General features: G+C 46.4%; 2 protein-coding genes and 1 long non-coding RNA gene across 3 annotated transcripts in view; 1 reads left to right on the top strand and 2 right to left on the bottom strand.

Annotated features, from left to right (window-relative positions):
- The window catches only part of UNK (unk zinc finger), a 46,177-nt gene extending 34,002 nt beyond the window's left edge, over positions 1–12,175 (bottom strand). Inside the window, exon 1 of the mRNA XM_033182218.1 lies at positions 11,967–12,175. Within this exon, the coding sequence (XP_033038109.1) occupies positions 11,967–12,070 (104 nt within the window). The 5' untranslated portion in view covers positions 12,071–12,175. The remainder of the gene's footprint in view (positions 1–11,966) is intronic.
- LOC117066694 lies at positions 1,717–10,184 on the bottom strand. Its single transcript, XR_004430451.1, has 4 exons — positions 10,066–10,184; positions 3,767–4,026; positions 3,306–3,474; positions 1,717–2,031 (listed from the first exon to the last, which is right to left on the bottom strand). It is a non-coding gene; the product is annotated as an uncharacterized LOC117066694 (long non-coding RNA).
- Positions 12,176–15,849: 3,674 nt separating the features above from the next.
- Positions 15,850–18,192, top strand: LOC117066692 (histone H3.3A). The gene is made up of 4 exons (XM_033182217.1): positions 15,850–15,987; positions 16,456–16,593; positions 16,677–16,830; positions 16,917–18,192. The coding sequence occupies exons 2-4, from the start codon at positions 16,466–16,468 to the stop codon at positions 17,043–17,045; spliced, it is 411 nt and encodes a 136-aa protein (XP_033038108.1). The 5' UTR covers positions 15,850–15,987; positions 16,456–16,465; the 3' UTR covers positions 17,046–18,192.
- The last annotated feature ends 2,183 nt before the right edge of the window (positions 18,193–20,375 follow it).

Below are 20,375 nucleotides of genomic sequence, written 5' to 3'. Positions count from 1 at the left end.
TACTAAAAATACAAAAAACTAGCCGGGCGACATGGCGGGCGCCTGTAGTCCCACTACTCGGGAGGCTGAGGCAGGAGAATGCGTGAACCCGGGAGGCGGAGCTTGCAGTGAGCTGAGATCCGGCCACTGCACTCAGCCTGGGCGGCAGAGCGAGACTCCGTCTCAAAAAAAAAAAAAAAAAAAAAAAAAAAAAGAAATGCTTAAGGCCGGGCGCGGTGGCTCAAGCCTGTAATCCAGCACTTTGGGAGCCAAGACGGGCGGATCACAAGATCAGGAGATGGAGACCATCCTGGCTAACATGGTGAAACCCCGTCTCTACTAAAAATACAAAAAACTAGCTGGGCGAGGTGGCGGCCGCCTGTAGTCCCAGCTACTCGGAAGGCTGAGGCAGGAGAATGGCGTGAACCCAGGAGGCAGAGCTTGCAGTGAGCTGAGATCCGGCCACTGCACTCCAGCCTGGGGGACAGAGTGAGACTCCTCTCTAAAAAAAAAAAAAAAAAAAAGAAATGCTTCAGTTCTTTTCTTTTCTTTTTTTTGAGACGGAGTTTCACTCTTGTGCCCAGGTTGGAGTGCAATGGCATGATCTCGGCTCACTGCAACCTCCGCCTCCTGGGTCCTAGTGGTTCTCCTGCCTCAGTCTCCCTAGTAGCTGGGATTACAGGTGCCTGTCACCACGCCCAACTAGTTTTTTGTATTTTTAGTAGAGACAGGGTTTCACTATGTTGGCCAGGCTGGTCTCGAACTCCTGACCTCAGGTGATCCACCCACCTCAGCCTCCCAAAACGCTGGGATTACAGGCGTGAGCCACCACGCCCGGCTAACTAAGCATTTCTTAACTGAGCTAAAGGAAAAACAAGAGTAGCAGCAAATAAGCCTCAGTGACCCTCTGAAAGCTGTTTAGAACATGTCGGAGAGTTTCGGACAGGCCATAACTACAATACCATAAAATAAGTTGATGAAATAAAAACAGAAATGTTCACGTTAGCATGCTCTACTGGATATTTAATATACTTTTTTTGTATATATTGTAAAGTACTCTTACTTCAATAGTGAAAGAGAGGTTAGTTTGTTTTTAATCAGGAAATGCAAGTACTGGTCTCTAATTTATACTATATTTAGATGGTCTGATTCACACAAATCCTGAAGATGCCTGGCACCTCTTAACAGTAGAAGTGACATCAGAAACATATAGTAATGTTCTTACCAAAATTAATAAATGCTTAGATATAAGAACGACTACTTAAAACTTCTGTTTTTTTTTTGAGACGGAGTCTCGCTCTGTCTCCCGGGCTGGAGTGCAGTGGCCGGATCTCAGCTCACTGCAAGCTCCGCCTCCTGGGTTTACGCCATTCTCCTGCCTCAGCCTCCGAGTAGCTGGGACTACAGGCGCCTGCCACCTCGCCCGGCTAGTTTTTTCTATTTTTTAGTAGAGACGGGGTTTCACCGTGTTAGCCAGGATGGTCTCGATCTCCTGACCTCGTGATCCGCCCGTCTTGGCCTCCCAAAGTGCTGGGATTACAGGCTTGAGCCACCGCGCCCGGCCAAAACGACTACTTAAAACTTCTAAGTCACAAAACACCATGCTAAAGATTTTTATCAACCTCTTCTTTACAGAACATAACTACTTCTTTTATGTGGGGGTAGATTTGTGAATAGGCCAAAATTTCATAGGAAGGTGGGACATGGACTTTCCCCTCCTCATGAGAAGTCATTTTGTCAGGACTTATGGTGGCTATATGGTGTTTCAAATGCTAACAGGAAACAAATGAGTCAACTTATGCACATGAAAAGTAAACTGTGAATAAAGAATAAGAAAGGGGAAGAAACAGTTCAATAAGTTCAGTTACAACTTGATGATACTGTCACAGGCTGTCACAGGCCTCAGTATCTTCTTTATGTCCTAAAGAAATTGAGCCACCAACAGGAAAAAAGGTCACCTCACAGAGAATGCTGTGAGATTTTTAAGTTGCTAGACTCCTTTCCATCTTCTCCTTCTCCTCAGCTCTTGATACTGCTGTCAAATTCTACACACTGGCAAAGAAAAAAGGGGTGAAAGTTGAGGGATTTTATAGAGAAATAATAAAAAGTTTGTTGTGATTACTTGAACTAATATAGTATAGCCACTGACATCATTTTAAATCCCTAAAACACATGGCCTGTCCTTAAAGAAATGCCCAGGTAAACCTTAAAACACTCACAATACCGGAAGAACGGACTCTATTACATTTTAGTAAGAGCAAACTTCTCTTCCACTTCCCACCCACCCCAGGAAGTAGACGTGATTCATTTTATGAAGGCATTGGTAAAATCTGCTTGTTCCCTGGAATGGCTATCAAGTTGGAGATGAGATAAAGTATAATTACCAACACCTAGGAGTCTCAAACTTGTTTTCTGAATACATATCTCTTATCTCAAAACATCTCCACAGACTTACAACATGAGGGCATTCAACTAGAATAGATACACAGGGCCTAAGCCACTGAGAAAGCTGGGGAAAGGGCACCAAGGAGTTTTGTGCAAACCACAGGCTTTCCCACACTATTGCTGCTGAGCCTTGGCAATAGGCCATGCACTTGAAGCCCTCTCTATTGTAGGAGGGACTCATATACACTGATTTTTTTTTTTTTTTTTTTGAGGCGGAGTCTTGCTCTGTCCCCCAGGCTGGAGTGCGGTGGCCGGATCTCAGCTCACTGCAAGCTCCGCCTCCCAGGTTCCCGCCATTCTCCTGCCTCAGCCTCCCGAGTAGCTGGGACTACAGGCGGCCGCCACCTCGCCCGGCTAGTTTTTTTTTTTTTTTGTATTTTTTAGTAGAGACGGGGTTTCACCATGTTAGCCAGGATGGTCTCGATCTCCTGACCTCGTGATCCACCCGTCTCGGCCTCCCAAAGTGCTGGGATTACAGGCTTGAGCCACCGCACCCGGCCTACACTGATTTTCTAATTAACTTTTTAAAAATTTGATATATAATTCAGAGAACACACAAACTCACCAATTGTAAGTGTACATTTCAGTGGTTTTTAGTGTATTCACCCATGTTATGTAATCTTCACCATATCTAATTCCAGAACATTTCCATCACCCCCAAAATCACCCTGTACCTATTACCCCATGCACTTTCTCCACAGATCTGTTGCCTATGCAGGTATTTTAACATGACTGGCTGGGGTGAATCTACAGAGTATCCATACGGTAAGAAAACAGAAGCTACACTGTCCAGAGGGATACTAAACCGAAACTCTCGGCATTGTTAGCAATTAGGCTAATGTAATTTTTATAGATTGGCTAAGAATGGCAGAGAAACTTACATTCAACATCCATCTTCACATAACAATTAGTGTGACCCAAATTCATCCAAGATGTTAAAAGAAGGGAAGACAATCTACTAGGATTAGCCATAACTGTCCATAGTTGCAATTTCAAAACATAGAAGATGCATACGGATAGTGGGAAAACCTCCTTTAGTATCAACCATAGCTGGATTAAAAAAAACAAAAACAAAAACAAAAAACTTAATCATTAAGCAAATATTGCCCAGTGTGGGAAAATAATCACTAGACCAGTCCACTATTTAATGTAATGCAGCTTTAAATGCAACCTTACTGTCATCACTCTTGACCTGGAGTCTCTCCTAATGAGAAAAATTACCTTTAGGCAAAGGTCTGGCAGGAAAGCCTGCAGATGTGTGCTGTGCTGCTCAGGTTGTGGCAGGGCTCTAGTTACCTAAGCGTGCTCATGGCTTCTAAGACACACAGGAAAGAGACCTCACCTTCAGGCATCAGGGTGTTGAAAAGCGGGAGGACGTGTAGGTCCACGAGGGTATCTTGCTTTTGTGCACTTATCTGGGGTGCTATTTGCAGAGAAGGAGCTCCTTTATAGAGTGTGCCCAAGATGGATTTCTCTAAGTTGCTCTCAGAGTTGTCCAGCTGCCCTCACCAATAAGTCACAGTCTTTGTAGGATGATAGAAACCACCAGTCAAAGCAGATGCATATGGGTTGTGGGGAAGCCTTCTTTAGTATCTAACATAGCTGGATTAAAACAAAAAAACTTAACCATTAAGCAAATCTTGACTTTAATAATTTAGATAACAGCAAATATCAACTAGGTGTCAAGCTTAAGAATCTACCCTTAGCAAGAGCACTTAACACTTGTTAACAGGGATTTTGTGGGATTAAATGAAGGCTACAATGAGCTCCTAATTTCTGTCCTGCAAAAAATCAGTTCTACTTGATAAACAAGTAAATAAGATCCAGAAGTGTTTCTTGGTAATGTAACTCGCTCCCGCTGAGGTTGCTTAGTAACGCTTCCAATGACTTCTGTTGTGCAACAAGTAGTACTCTACTAACCCTTGTACAATTTTATTGTAATTTGCAATAATGACTTAAATACATGTTCATGTCCAGGATTTTCCAAAATACAATCAGATGCAATCAAGTGAAGTTAATGACATTTATATAATACATAAACTGAAAAGAGATCTATGGAAGTATTGCTACATTATCTTTGTTTAATTCAATGCCCAGGAAACCAGTCCTAAATTGAAATGATGCCTAGATAGATGAGGCTATAAAGTATTTATTCTCTACCTGTAAGAAATCACCAAGTGGCCAGAAAACTCCTGCAAACCTTCACTGAACTAGAATTTCATTTTCCTTTAACATGAGGGCATTAAGAAGTCTGAGAAGCTGTAATCCCAGCACTTTGGGAGGCCGAGACGGGCGGATCACGAGGTCAGGAGATCGAGACCATCCTGGCTAACACTGTGAAACCCCGTCTCTACTAAAAAATACAAAAAACTAGCCGGGCGACGTGGCGGGCGCCTATAGTCCCAGCTACTCGGGAGGCTGAGGCAGGAGAATGTCGTGAACCCGGAAGGCGGAGCTTGCAGTGAGCTGAGATCCGGCCACTGCACTCCAGCCCGGGCGACAGAGCGAGACTCCGTCTCAAAAAAAGAAAAAAAAAAAAAAAAAAAAAAGAAGTCTGAGAAGCCACTGCAGTCACTGCAGGTGAAGGTATGAAGACATGATTGGTCCTTGAGGTATACTTCCTCTCATGGAGTGAAAACAATGAGGTCAGAAACTCGGAGAGTTTAATATTTATTTATTTATTTTTATTTTATTTATTTTTTTAAGCCAGAGTCTCGCTCTGTTGCCCAGGCTGGAGTGTAGTAGCGTGATCTCGGCTCAGCGCAACCTCTGCAACCTCCACCTCCTGGGTTCAAGCGATCCTCCTGTCTCAGCCTCCCGAGTAGGTGGGATTATAGGCATGCACCACCACGCCCAGCTAATTTTTGCATTTTTAGTAGAGATACAGTCTTGCCATGATGGACAGGCTGGTCCCGAACTCCTGACCTCAAGTGATCCGTTCACCTTGGCCTCCCAAAGTGTCCAGATTACAGGCGTGAGCCACCACACCCAGCCAATTATTTATTTATTTTCAGATAGGGTCTTGTCACCCAGGCTGGAGTGCAGTAACATAATCTTGGCTCACTGCAGCCTCAATCTCCTGGGCTCAGGGATCCTCCCACCTCGGCCTCCTGAGTATCCAGGACCACAGGCGCACACCACCACACCTGGCTCGTTTTTTTAATTTTTAGTAGAGAGGCGGTCTTGCTATGGTGCCCATGCTGGTCTGGAACTCCTGGGCTCAAGTGATCCTCCCGCCTCAGTTTCCCGAGTTGGGATTATAGCTACCACACCCAGCTGGATATTTCAGATGGCAGTTTTTCTGTGACCTTTCAAGAATACACTTTTTTTTTTTTTTTTTGAGATGGAGTCTGGCTCTGTCGCCCAGGCTGGAGGGCAGTGGCGCGATCTCGGCTCACTGTAACCCCCGCCTCCCGGGTTTAAGCAATTCTCCTGCCTCAGCACGCGCCACCACACCCAGCTAATTTTTGTATTTTCTTTTTATGTTTTTGTTTGAGACGGAGTCTAGTCCTGTCGCCCAGGCTGGAATGCAATGGTGCGACCTTGGCTCAATGCAACCTCCGCCTCCCAGGCTCAAATGATTCTCCTGCCTCAGCCTCCTCAGTAGCTGGGATTACAGGTGCCCGCCACCACACCCAGCTATTTTTTGTATTTTTAGTAGAGACGGGGTTTTACCATGTTGGCCAGGCTGGTCTCGAACTCCTGACCTCGTGATCTGCCTGCCTCGGCCTCCCAAAGTGCTGGGATTACAGATGTGAGCTACTATGCCATGCTCAGCTATACACTTTGAATAGTATAACTGTTAATACAGCAAAAAGCCAAAAGGTAGCTAAACTTGCAGATACATTTTGAGATGTGATTGCTACAAAAGTTCTCCTCATTCTTAAACGTTTTTATAAAACTCTTCCAATATAGAAGTCAGTATGTTATTATAAATAAAGCTGAATTAAATTCATCCTTTGTCAAATGAAAAGACAAACTGTCGGCTGGGTGTGGTGGCTCACGCCTGTAATCCCAGCACTTCGGGAGGCCTAGGCGGGCAGATCACGAGGTCAGGAGATCGAGACCATCCTGGCTAACATGGTGAAACCCCGTCTCTACTAAAAATACAAAAAATTAGCTGGGGCCGGGCATGGTGGCTCACAGCTGTAATCCCAGCACTTTGGGAGGCCGAGGTGGGCGGATCACGAGGTCAGGAGATGGAGACCATCCTGGCTAACACGGTGAAACCCCGTCTCTACTAAAAACTACAAAAAACTAGCCGGGCGAGGTGGCGGGCGCCTGTAGTCCCAGCTACTCGGGAAGCTGAGGCAGGAGAATGGCGTGAACCCTGGAGGCGGAGCTTGCAGTGAGCTGAGATCTGGCCACTGCACTCCAGCCTGGGCGACAGAGCGAGACTCCGTCTCAAAAATAAATAAATAAATACATAAATAAATAAATAGGCAGGGCGCGGTGGCTCAAGCCTGTAATCCCAGCACTTTGGGAGGCCAAGACGGGCGGATCACGAGGTCAGGAGATGGAGACCATCCTGGCTAACACAGTGAAACCCCGTCTCTACTAAAAAAATACAAAAAAACTAGCTGGGCGACGTGGCGGCGCCCGTAGTCCCAGCTACTCGGGAGGCTGAGGCAGGAGAATGGCATGAACCCGGGAGGCGGAGCTTGCAGTGAGCTGAGATCCGACCACAGCACTTCAGCCTGGGAGACAGAGCGAGACTCCGTCTCAAAATAAATAAATAAATAAATAAAAATTAAAAAAAAAAGAAAAAGAAAAGACAAACTGTCTAGTAAAAGGAGGTCACAGGCCGGGCACAGTGGTTCATGCCTGTAATCCCAGAACTTTGGGAGGCCGAGGTGGGCAGATCACGAGGTAAGGAGATCAAGACCATCCTAGCTAACACAGTGAAACCCCGTCTCTACTAAAAATACAAAAAATTAGCCGGGCGTGGTGGCGGGCGCCTGTAGTCCCAGCTATTCAGGAGGCTGAGGCAGGAGAGAGTGGCGTGAACCCAGGAGGCAGAGCTTGCAGTGAGCTGAGATCGCGCCACTGCACTCCAGACTTGGTCTAAGAAAAAAAAAAAAGAGGTCACATGGTTTTTGTCTTGGAAGAATAATAATACATACACATTATCTTTTTTTTTTGTCTTTTTTTTTTTTTTTTTTTTCCTTTTTGTGGAGAACGGGGTCTCGCTGTATTACCCAGGCTGCTCTCGAACTCCTGGGCTCAAGCTATCCTCCCACCTCTAGCCTCCCTGAGAGCTGGGATTACAGGCGTGAGCCACCGTGCCCAGCCACATTATCGTTTTACTAAGTGCTAAGCAAATACTTGGGGCTGTACAATAGAGGCACTTCTGACATAACTGTTTCCTAAAAGGACTGGATTCCTCAAGTCCAGCACAAGTGCCTGCTACACCAATTTGCTGAAAGGATTATTCCAAAGTTTCCCTTAAAGCAAGATTATTCAAGAGTTTAGAAAAAAAAATGAACAAAATTATCCTTCAGACTATGTTATGAATAATCCTCTTGGTTTAGGAAAAGGAGGGCTCAAACTGAGAAATTCAATTTCAGCACAAGAATGAAGGGGCAAGAAAGGGAAACGAATGGGAAAGTAATTTTTTGCTTGGTATATTCAACTGTGTTTGCCAAGATTGCCGTTATGGTAAGTGAGACTCAATTATCACACAAGTGTTTCTGGATTATTGCAAAGACTACTGCATGTTACATAATTTCAAATAACATCAGGTATAAAACTATACAAAATTAATTTACATAAAGAAAGGCCAAGTGAAGTGGCTCACACCTTCTCAGACTCAGGCCTTCCCATGCCACTGTACACCAGCCTGGGTGACAGAGCAAGATCCTGTCTCTTGCTCTGTCCAACCAACCTGGGCGACAAAAATAAATAAAAAATAAAAATAAAAGTGGCTGGGCGCGGGGCTCACACCTGTAATCCCAGCACTTTGAGAGGCCGAGGCGGGCAGATCACGAGGTCAGGAGTTCAAGACCAGACTGACCAACATGGTGAAACCCCATCTTTACTAAAAATACAAATAAATAAATGTTTAAAAAGGTAAAAAATTTGACAGGTGGACGGGCACAGTGGCTTATGCCTGTAATCCCAGCAGTTTGGGAGGCCAAGGCGGGCGGATCACAAGGTCAGGAGTTTGAGACCAGCCAGGCCAACATAATGAAACCGTCTCTACTAAAAATACAAAAGTTAGCCGGCCATGGTAGTGTACGCCTGCAGTCCCAGCTACTCAGGAGGCTGAAGCAGGAGAATCACTTGAACCCAGGAGGTGGAGGTTGCAGTGAGCTGAGATCACGCCACTGCACTCCAGCTTGGGCAACAGAGTGAGACTTCGTCTCCAAAAACAAAACAAAACTGACAGGCAAAAACACCAATATTCAAAAGGGATCTATCTCTGTATTCAAAATGGGATCAATTATTATCAATGGTCAATTATTATTCCACTCTGTATGTCCATGTGTACCCACTATTTACCTCCCAAGCAGCTCAAATTTTCATTTAAAATCAAAATCAAAATGCTCTCGTCCCCTAACTCCCAGGGGCAATAAATGAATTCACCTTATGGGGGTGGGGGGAAGCAGGTAAAGAGGTATGTGCCTGTAGTCCCAGCTACTCAGGAGGCTAAGGCAGGACTGCTTGAGCCCAGGAGTTCAAGTCCAGCCTGGGTAACATAGTGAGATCACATCTCTCTTTTTTTTTTTTTGGACAGAGTCTTACTCTGTCGCCCAGGTTGGAGTGCAGTGGCACTATCTCGGCTCACTGCAACCTCCGCCTCCTGGGTTCAAGCGATTCTCCTGTCTCAGCCTCCGGAATAGCTGGGACTATAGGTGTGTGCCACCAGGCCCACCTAATTTTTTGTATTTTTAGTAGAGACAGGGTTTCCATGTTGGCCAGGTTGGTCTCAAAACTCCTGACCGCAAGTGATCCACCCACCTCAGGTTCCCAAAGTGCTGGGATTACAGGCATGAGCAACAGTACCCTGCCCATGTCTCTTTAAAGAGAAAAAAAAAAAAAAAAAGCTGGGTGTGGTGGCCTCCCAGCACTTTGGGAGGCCAAGGCCCAACAGTAGATGGCTTGCGCCTGCTTGATCACAGGAGTCTGAGACCAGCCTGGGTAACACGGCAAAACCACGTCTCTACAAAAAATACCAAAAAAACATATCCAGGTGTGCCTGTAGTCCCAGCTACTCAGGAGGCTGAGGTGGGAGGATCACTTGAACCAGGGAGGTCGAGGCTACAGTGAGCTAAGATCATGACACTGCACTACAGCCTGGATGACAGAGACCCTATCTTAAAAAAAAAAAAAAAGAAAAATCAGAGCCAGCAAGTGTGCTGGTTCCATCATTTGTGTCCTCATGCTCCCTGCACCTCAGCCCTAGGACGACTAGGGGATGAAGTATTCCAAGTCATCACAGCTTCTGAATACTGGTAAGTCTAGCAAGAAAGACCACTGATTTCTATCTCTGATTTCTGGAAATAAAAATATAAAAACACACATACATACGAACAAAGAGCTAAGAACACCTACAACCTCCCATCAAGCTTGGCTATTTTACCTACTCCTGTTGATTTCCTAAGACACCTCAAGAGCCAGGTCCCATTACTCTGTACTTACCCACAAGGAATGGAAAGGCAGGGTTTTTTTGTTTTTGTTTTTTGAGACGGAGTTTCACTCTTGTCGCCTAGGCTGGAGTGCAGTGGTGCGATCTCGGCTCACTGCCACCTCCGCCTCCCGGGTTCAAGCGATTCTCCTGCCTCAGCCTCCTGAGTAGCTGGGATTACAGGTGCCCACCAGCACACCCAGCTAATTTTTTGTATTTTTAGTAGAGATGGGGTTTCGCCATATTGGGCAGGCTGGTCTCGAACTCCTGACCTCAGGTGATCCGCCTCGGCCTCCCAAAATGCTGGGATTACAGGCGTGAGCTACCACACCCGGCCTGAAAGACAGGTTTTAAACAAATGAGCATCAAGAAGACAAAGACTCAGACACTGACATTTACTCAGCTGTTCACTAGTTTCACCTGTCAATCCCAAAATAAGAAAGTCTTTCTACTACAGATTTAATAGTATGCTCAATGACAACACAACACAGAAACACAAGTTGCTGAAACCAAGACTCTCATGACTCAAAATGTGTTTACTTTACTAAAAACAGCGATCTGAGCAACCAGAGAATATAAAGAAGTTCCAATTACGTGAAGTTTCCACATTCGAAAATCAAGACTACACCATTCAACTAATCAGTAGTCTTTGAGCTAAGAACATCTCACCAAAATCAATGGAAAGACTGCGAAAGATCTCCAGTAAGAAAGGACCAGGAAAGCAACGTCCACATCAGAAAAGGATTGGTTAACGTGAGTCAGACTGTAGTCAAGAAGCTTAAATGATTTCAGCCAACAACAGAGAATCCCACAAAGAAACCATACACTTCCTATAACCAATGTTCCCCAACCCCAGAACAGTTTCCCAAGATCTTCTATATCGCAAGAGTTCCTCCTGTCTGGTTTGAGTTCTTTCTACTCCAACAGATGATTCTGTTCTTGGTTCACCGAACAATTTAGCTGTTCAACCCCCCAGGTTCCAAAACCTCTCGCAGCTGGGGACCCTTTTAAAGATGCACATCACTCAGAAGCCCATGGGGATGAGAGGCAGTCAGAGCATCAGGGAAAACGGAAAGCAACATTTTGCTTCACACGAGAAACCGCCCCTTATTCATCTTTCTCCCACATCACCTAACTAGGGAATGCTTAATGTGACTTGAAGGAAATGAAGACAGCGACCTAAAAGCACACAGATGCAGACTTCCAGGAAGAGGTTTTCCCATCTTGCTGGACCCTGTAGTGTCGGTATTTGGGGGTCCCTCTAATGCCACATTTCTGCTGAGCCTGCAGACATACTCGGAACCCATCACCTTCGGGCTCCCAGACTCAGGCTCCGCACAGCCCGCGAGGGAAACGGTCATGGGCACGCACCGACACGTTTCCATCTTTGCATGTTTATCTACGTCGACTGTGAATTCAAGCAAGGGTGGCCCTCGTGGACAACCTACGACCCTTAGGGACACAAAAGGCTTCCTGTGCAAATTGCATGGAATCTCCTGACAGGATTTCGCGCTAATGATCATTCGAGGTGGGTTCTGGGGCTGGGCCCCACGGAACTCGTCTTGGTTGTGTCTTGGACTTCTCACTGCCCCAAAGGAGCCTACTACTGTGGTTTTATGGTCTGAGGAACAGTTAGGCCTCGAAGGCCTGGCCTAGGGAGAGTGCACTCTGCATCCCGAGCTCCCGCCTTCCCCACTCAGCGGCCGGAACCGAGTTTCCCGCCCCACAGCCCGACCAAAGGTTGGTGGCAGTTGGAGGCAGTTGGGACCGGCCCCAGCAGGTTGGAACCGGTCTGGGCCGGGCCGGAGGAGGAAGGGGGGGAGGAAGAGGCCGCCTCGCGCTCTCCCTGCGCGCGTGACTCACGCTGGCCGCTGACGTCAGGCGTGCGCGCGCGGCGGGGGGGGGCTCTACGTACGTGTAGTGCTGCGGTTTCTCGGGCTGTGCCTGCAGCACCTGAGCGGTAGCGGCCGGGGGCGCCGAGGAAGCTGCGGAGCCGCCGGGCCCGGGGCCCTTCGACATGGTCTTGTCTTCCTGCCTCTTCGCCGCTCCCCTTTTATTATTCAGTCTGCGCGGTCCGCGCCGAGGACCCAGTACGCCTGCGCCGCGCCACGAGAACGTGAAGACCCCCCACACGGCAGCATGGGTTGCTGGGAGTTGTGGTTCTTTGTCCGACTGGAATTTTACCGTCGGCAGAGGGTTGCTGGCAAAGCGCGGGACCACAATACCCAGGGATCCGTGCTGCTCGTGTCCCGGATGCTGAGGGCCTGCGACGGCTTCTGGGAATTGCAGTCCGGTCGCGTTTATCCTTCTTAGCAGCGCGTTTTCAGTTTCAAAGGGAAGCCTTTCCATGAAACTGGAGCGCCTGGAGGAGAAGGGGCCCAGAGCTAGGGAGGCCCTAGCGACTTCTGCGAAAGAGTTCCAAGTATAGTTTCACTGCCAACGGTGTCATAACTAGTTTGCCTTTATACTTAGTACTATCTTGGGTCGGTTCTAATGCCAGCTCAGAGCAGTGCCTCCAAGCAGGGCTTAAGAATCTGTATTGTCGGTTCTTAGTTCTGGGCCCTGTGCTGCAGGCACCTGCAATCCGACAGCAACCCCTTCGTCCCTGCGGCGGGTCTAACCTGAGAGGGATTGAAAAAGCTTTGCTAAGGAGGAGAGTTTCCGCGCCTTTGCCGAGGCGCTTCATTTACCTTTACTAGCCTCGACACCTGGAACTCCACTTGTGTGCCTTCTCAGCCTGACACCTGGCCTGACCAACTTGTTTCCAGTACATTAAGGGCCAAGGACGAATTTAATCTCCGCCTAGAATAGTCTCTGAGGTACATTGACAAGTTGCAGGCAACTTATCAGTGTCGAGCAGCATCACAGTGTCCAGAGGAAAGGCCTGAGTTTGAGTAGGGCGTTCCCGTGTTTGTCCACTCTAGTTTTCTTCTCTGGACGTCAGCCTTTTTACTTGGGATATTATCTTTCCCATCTCTGCTTCCCACCAGTCAAGCAAAGTTCTTCACTTTGTAAAATAAGCCAGATGCCCCAGACCTAGGCATTTGTTTCTGTGAGTTTTAGAATGTTCTCCGTAGATATTTTAACAGTTGTCATTTAACTTTGTTTTTCATATTGAATCTATTTTAAATCCACTGGTTTTGATTTGTATTTTCTTAGATGGGATTACATTAGCAAATGATTATCTCATTAAAGAAACACATTCCACATAACTTTAGGGGTGAGGGGTGGTGGGGCTAATGGAAAATCGTTAACGTTTGAGTGACACATACTTGTTTTATTTAGCTCCAAGTTCCCTCACATCAGAAACCACATTACAAAGTTGAGAAACTGGTATTTCCTAAATAGGCTAAATCGTTTAGCCACTAGGGGCGTTTGAAAATGAAAAATTACAAAAGGACAAATACAAGTTGTAGTATATTGCTTTAATCCTATGATTAAACGCAACTTAATTGGTTTATGTTAGCCTCAGAATACTCAAGTGTGATCTGACTGAAGAAATAGAGGTCACAGCACCAGATTTTAAATAATGGATGTATACCATGAGCTTTAGAGTAAGTGTGTACTGGGAGAATTGGGAGATGATCTCATCCAAACTGCTTAATTGACAAAAGAGGAAACCGAAACCCAGAGAAGCTAAGTAACCGCACAAAGTTACTCAGCAAGTTGGTAACAGAAGAGGAACTAGGACAGTAGCCTACAAGGCTACATCACATTCGCTGTTGGGTTTTGTTTGTTTTCTTTTTATTCTGCTATTTTTTTCATTGTATAGAGGTTTTTGGTTCGTCCTCATTTCCTGTGTTGCTTTTCCTCCCTTGTACCAATTTGGAAAAAGTGAAACATACCTGTGTGACTACCAAGTAAGAGAGACAGACTTTTTTTTTTTTTTTTTTAAACGGAGTCTCACTCCGTTGCCCAGGCTGGAGTGCAGAGGTGCAATCTCGGCTCACTGCAACCTCCACCTCCCAGGTTCAAGCGATTCTCCTGCCTCAGCCTCTTGAGTAGCTGGGATTACAGGTGCATGCCACAACGCCCGGCTAATTTTTGTATTTTTAGTAAAGATGGGATTTCACTATGTCGGTCAGGCTGGTCTCGAACTCCTGACCTCATGATCCGCCCTCCTCAGCCTCCCAAGTGCTGGGATTACAGGCGTGAGCCACCGCACTCGGCATCCTATTTCCACGAATCATACTTAAATGGATAAATGTAAGTCCATACCTTTTTTCTCTGGGTGGTTTTAGTTTCTAATAATTAGCAAAGCTGGAAAGAAAATGACTGCCCCTCCACACGGAGGCATGGAAATGACATGATTCTGTGTAACCTAGAAAAATCGTGAAACAGCCGGGCATGGTGGCTGAAGCCTGTAATCCCAGCACTTTGGGAGGCCGAGGCAGGCGGATCACGAGGTGAGGAGATGGAGACCATCCTGGCTAACACGGTGAAACCCCGTCTCTACTAAAAATACAAAAAATTAGCTGGGTGTGGTGGCGAGTGCCTGTAGTCCCAGCTGCTCAGCAGGCTGAGGCAGGAGAATGGCGTGAACCTGGGAGGTGGAGCTTGCAGTGAGCCCAGATCGTGCCACTGCACTCCAGCCTGGGCGACAGAGCGAGACTCTGTCTCAAAAAAAAAAAAAAAAAAATTAGTTGAAACCTATATATACCTGTTTCTGCTACTTTTTCTTTTAGTAGTTTGGAATATTTGTTGAACCAAGCATCAGAACTATAGAGTGGAGTAGAATGCCCAAGGCTGTATTTCAATTTTCTGGGCTGTGCTTGGCTGGTCTTAACCTTAAGCCTGCTATGGTATTTAATATACTTGAGGCAACTGAAGAACTGACTATTGCAATCTACCCAAGACATTTACTTAGGCAAAGGTAGGGATTAGCATATTTACACATTTGTCATGTTTCTTCAGAAGTAATACCTGCCAGGATATGCTATTAAACAAAAGGGCACATATTTAGCTTAGTTATCTTTCGTTTATTCTTCATGGACATACAAATAGTATAGTAGGACTATTTCCTTTCTGGCTGTAGTCATTTCATTCGGTTGAAGTACATAATTCAAGTAACATGTTGCTTAAGTTACTTCTTGTTTAATCATATAGAAATCACAAAATATTTTGTGACACCTTAAAAACATACGAAACAGTTCCTCTAATTTATTAACATGTTTATTTGTATATGTTATTTACCCCTTCCCACCCCACCAAGGGACCTGCTTTTGGTTAAGAATGTATGTGCATGATAATTGAAATACTTGATAATATGATTTACTGAATTCTAATTCTCACTACGCACTTAACGATCAAAATATTATGAAAGGTAAATAATCTAGGGAACACATTTTATTTTACATCGGAAAATATTTACAAAAAAATTGTTAAAGTAGCCTCTCTGCGTGCATAGCATTCGCTTGATGCCTGTAAGTTTAGACTCCTGCTCATCCTGATAAGAGACCAATGCAATTCATTTGCATTGACTTTCTATTGCAGAGCTTTGGAACCAAGGGAAGGATCCAAACATAGCTCCATTTTATCCAATCAGAAGGGCCGCTCAGTGCTAAACTCTGATTCGTCCATTTCTCTTTGCATCCATCCAATCATTAGGCGACTTTAACAGCCAATCAGGGGCCTAGATATGCACCAATCATGGAACAGTGCCGAAGCACGGCCTTTGTGTCGGGGGATGTCAGCGCGTCGGCGAAAGCGCCCACCAATAAAAAAAGTCGTTGGTGTATGCAAATAAGGGTTCTATGACGCAGAGACGCAGCGTGAAGCGTGCCTATAAAAACGGAGGCGTCGAGGGGGCCTGGAGCGCAGAGCGGTTTGGTCGTTCGTTGTGTTTGTGTCGGTTCTTGGCTCGGCGATTGCGGCTGTTCTTCGGGCAGCGGAAGCGGCGCGGCGGTCGGAGAAGTGGCCTAAAACTTCGGGGTTGGGTAGGCGTTCGTGGGGTTGCCCGCGGCTGCAGGTTCTGCCAACCGTTCCCGCCGCGGGCCGCGGCCGTTGGGAGCCGAGCGGCGGGGGCTGTTGGGGCCGCTGGTGTTGGGTCGGGTGTGGGGTCGGGAGGTTTCCCCTTGGGGCTTTGTTCCGGAACCGTGTCCCCGCCTTTTCCTGGCGGTGATTCAGAGGTCCCGACGCCGGATTCCGGGCAGTCGGGCCTCCGCCCGTCAAAGGAGGGAAGTGACTCCTCCCTGTACTCCCCCTCCCGGGGGAGGCTGCCGCTCCTTGCAGCCTGAGTCATTAGGGGAGGGGGAGGAGGTTGGCGGCCCTCGGCCATCTGCCGCCGCGAGGTGGGGCACGGGGAGGCGGGAGGCCCGGCGGAGGGGCCAGGGCCTGTTCCCCCACAGCCCCGGGGTGCGGCCCGGGTGAGCGCGGCGGCATTATCTTCGGGGCGTCTTTCTTAGGTGAAAGAAAATGGCCCGAACCAAGCAGACTGCTCGTAAATCCACCGGTGGGAAAGCCCCCCGCAAACAGCTGGCCACAAAAGCCGCCAGGAAAAGCGCTCCCTCTACCGGCGGGGTGAAGAAGCCTCATCGCTACAGGTAGGCCGGGCGGGGGAACAATGGCCCGCCGGTGGACGGCTTTGTGCGGCGGCGTTTGCTCACCCCTCCCCTGCTCGCTGCAGACCCGGGACCGTGGCGCTTCGAGAGATTCGTCGTTACCAGAAGTCGACCGAGCTGCTCATCCGGAAGCTGCCCTTCCAGAGGTTGGTGAGGGAGATCGCTCAGGATTTCAAAACCGACCTGAGGTTTCAGAGCGCGGCCATTGGTGCGCTGCAGGTAAGACAAAGGCGCGGGGTCGGGGGAGGGCTGGGCGGCTTCCGCTCCCCGAGGGGGATTAATAGTGTGGCTCTTGTCCTCAACAGGAGGCTAGCGAAGCGTACCTGGTGGGTCTGTTTGAAGATACTAATCTGTGTGCCATCCACGCTAAGAGAGTCACCATCATGCCCAAAGACATCCAGTTGGCTCGCCGGATACGGGGAGAGAGAGCTTAAGTGAAGGCAGTTTTTATGGCGTTTTGTAGTAAATTGTGTAAAATACTTTGGTTTAATTTGTGACTTTTTTTGTAAGAAATTGTTTATAATATGTTGCATTTGTACTTAAGTCATTCCATCTTTCACTCAGGATGAATGCGAAAAGTGACTGTTCACAGACCTCAGTGATGTGAGCACTGTTGCTCAGGAGTGACAAGTTGCTAATATGCAGAAGGGATGGGTGATATTTCTTGCTTCTCATGATGCATGTTTCTGTATGTTAATGACTTGTTGGGTAGCTATTAAGGTACTAGAATTGATAAATGTGTACAGGGTCCTTTTGCAATAAAACTGGTTATGACTTGATCCAAGTGTTTAACAATTGGGGCTGTTAAGTCTGACCATACATCACTGTGATAGAATGTGGGCTTTTTCAAGGGTGAAGATACAAGTCTTAACCACAGTGTAACTTACAGTTTCCTTTAAAAAAAAAAAAAAAAGTAAACCTGGCAGCTATAGAATACACTATGTGCATTTATAATAGCTATTTTATATATTGTAGTGTCAACATTTTTAAATTAAATGTTTTACATTCACAAGTGGTGGGGAGTCTTGTCATTAAGGTGTGTGTAATTTAGAGTCCAGTTGGTTTTCTTCTGACTGCACTTGTTCTCATAGTAAAATGCTATGCGCATTTATACCTTGCATAAGTCCTCATTCTACCACATGTTAACTAACCCTCTAGCTGATAATGCAAACACTAACTGGGGGATTTTATTTATAAGGGCTCTAGAAAAAAATACAAGTTATTCACACCAGCATCATCTATTAACTAATATTCTGAACTAGTTAGTGCAGCTTTTCATTGTGTTGTGTGGTTGGTCTCATAACTAGGTTGAGTTTTTCTCCTCTGCTAAGAGGAAACAGTACCGAAGTTCTTTTTCTTGTGGCATTTGTATTATAAAAACTTGCTATGGGGGAGGAGCATAAAGCTCCAGCCCACTGAACCTCTGCCAATTAAGATGGTGTTGGGTTAGGTTACATCTGGTTACTGTCCTGGGAAAATCATTTTTATAGAGATGGCCTTCCAAGTGGTTTTAAAATTTATTGAAGTTTTTAGGTCAATTATGTATGTTGACTAAATTTACAAATAAACTTGTTTATCCAACTAAGTGTCCAAAACCTAAATTGAATGTGCCAAGTTTTCACATGTCCCATTATCTAGGTCCTTGTATAATGTTTTGAGCTTAGTTCATTTCAGGTGTTGCTTGGTAGACAAAGGAACCTTTTATTTACAAAGATACTGTAGAAAGCATGTGAACAGCTCTCTGCTTTATTAAGATGCCATAATATTGCCGTATTTGCCGTGTGAGTTAAGACAAACTATCAAGCTTTTCCCCCAACTCCCGTTCCATAGCATAGAAGCCCGCAGGTGTAGAACTCACTTTGGCCACAAAAGCGTAGTATGTGGATGTCAGCGAGACAGCATGAGAGCCAGCAGTCATCAAAGCATACCCGTTTGAAGCTAGCGACTGCTTAAAGTTCTGCCCCATTAAAATTGCTTTCTCAAAAGTTTGGGTTAGTTTCAAATTTAAGATTTGAGAGGGAAGATAAGAGTAGGTACCTTTCAGGTCGTGATAATGAGCTCCTATGAAAGAATGTAATGTAGTGACCCGCTTTTCTAGAAGATTCATAATCAGCTCTGGAACAAGCACTCTTGAATGATTCCTCACTGTGTTTCAATATGAGATTAAGATCAGACGGAATGTGCTATGCTCTGGAGTGTCTGGAAACAAGTACAGAAACCTGGCTATGGTGATGAGTTAGCTTCTGTTTACTATCTGTGACAACCCAAGTGGGTGACACTAGTGAACCTTCTCCCGTAGTCTGCAGGCTGGCATAGAAGGTTCTCGGGTTATATTGGGCAGCTTGCCTTTCCACACTTGGCTTGAGCACTCAACCCAGAAGGTAAAGATAGCTTTTGGTTGCAGGCGGCTGCCTGTACGGGATATCCCTTGGTAAGGGTAAAGGAGCAAAGCAGAAGTTGGGGCTGATGCAGGTATCCTATGCCCTTGATGGATGAGACTAAAATAAAATTTTTGAAGTTAAGATTTTCTCATTTTGTCAATGGTTTTCATTCGAATGATAATGTCTTTTTAAAAATTTGGGGAAATGTCCAAAAAGCACTCACTTCTGATTCAGCTGGGGCTGGGATGTGCGCCTTCAATAGTAAGGAAGCTCCCTATTGAGGTGACCTCAGTGACAGTTTCCCCGGGACAGTGCCAATCTGTGCCTGTTGAAGTGATGTATTTATTTTGAGGAGTCTCTGTTGCCAGGCTGGAGTACAGTGGTGCGATCTCAGCTCACTGCAATCCCCGCCTCCCAGGTTCAAGTGATTCTCCTGCCTGAGCATCCCGAGCAGCTGGGACTACAGGCAAACACCACTATGCCCAGCTAATTTTTGTGTTTTTAGTAGAGACGGGGTTTCACCATGTTGGCCAGGATGGTCTTGGTCTCTTGACCTCATGATCCGCCCACCTCGGCCTCCCAAAGTGCTGGGATTACAGGCGTGAGCCACCGTTCCCAGCCAGTGTATTTACTTTTTAGAAACGGGGTCTCCCTGTGTTGCCCAGGTTGGTCTCAAACTCGAGCTCCCAAAGTGCTAGGATTACAGGTGTGAGCCGCTAGGCCCGGCCTGAAGTGTATTTAATAGTGCCTCTGTTTACTGTCCTCTGTCCCAATTTGGCAAATTAATGTGGTCGTTCTACCTACCCATAGCATGGTGACGTGAGGTGGGGACCCAGTGAATCTTGTATAGGGACATGTCTCAGGAAAATAAGGTCAAATTGCTTACCCACCAATATTCTAATTATACCACCTTCAATCTGAAAATGGGACGTAATTTGTTTTGTCCCTTAAACTTCAATTATCTGGTCCACATAGCAGTCAGTTTTGGGATGAAGCAGGGCTGTTTTACCCAGCACCAGGGGTCCACAGTGTAACTACAAAATAGGGAAAAGGAGGGGTGAAGAGGAAGATGGGAGAAATAAAGGGCAACAGGTGTTCCCTCACCAAGAGTAGACCCGGCAGAATTCTGACGTGCAACTTCATCATGAACAAGTGGTCTTCCAGCCACCTTCCCGAAGACACAGGCTAAGGGCTTCAGGACAAGTGGAGTGGCTTGGTTTTCAGAATTTCTGGGGGCCAGAGTCCTGTCAGGACCTTGGGTAATTTTAGCACCTGGCCCACTGGTCCTGGCCTAGGGACCATCAGCCAAAGGGAAGGAGAAGAGGCCCTGAACTGACTGCCTGGATTGGAAGTTAACAGTTTCGCACTCATCGATTCACTGGA

This window comes from Trachypithecus francoisi, unplaced genomic scaffold (assembly GCF_009764315.1).
Source record: "Trachypithecus francoisi isolate TF-2019V2 unplaced genomic scaffold, Tfra_2.0 Lachesis_group20, whole genome shotgun sequence".
Taxonomy (NCBI): domain Eukaryota; kingdom Metazoa; phylum Chordata; class Mammalia; order Primates; family Cercopithecidae; genus Trachypithecus; species Trachypithecus francoisi.
Note: the sequence above shows the minus strand (reverse complement) of the source record. Positions and strands in the feature narration are given on the sequence as shown.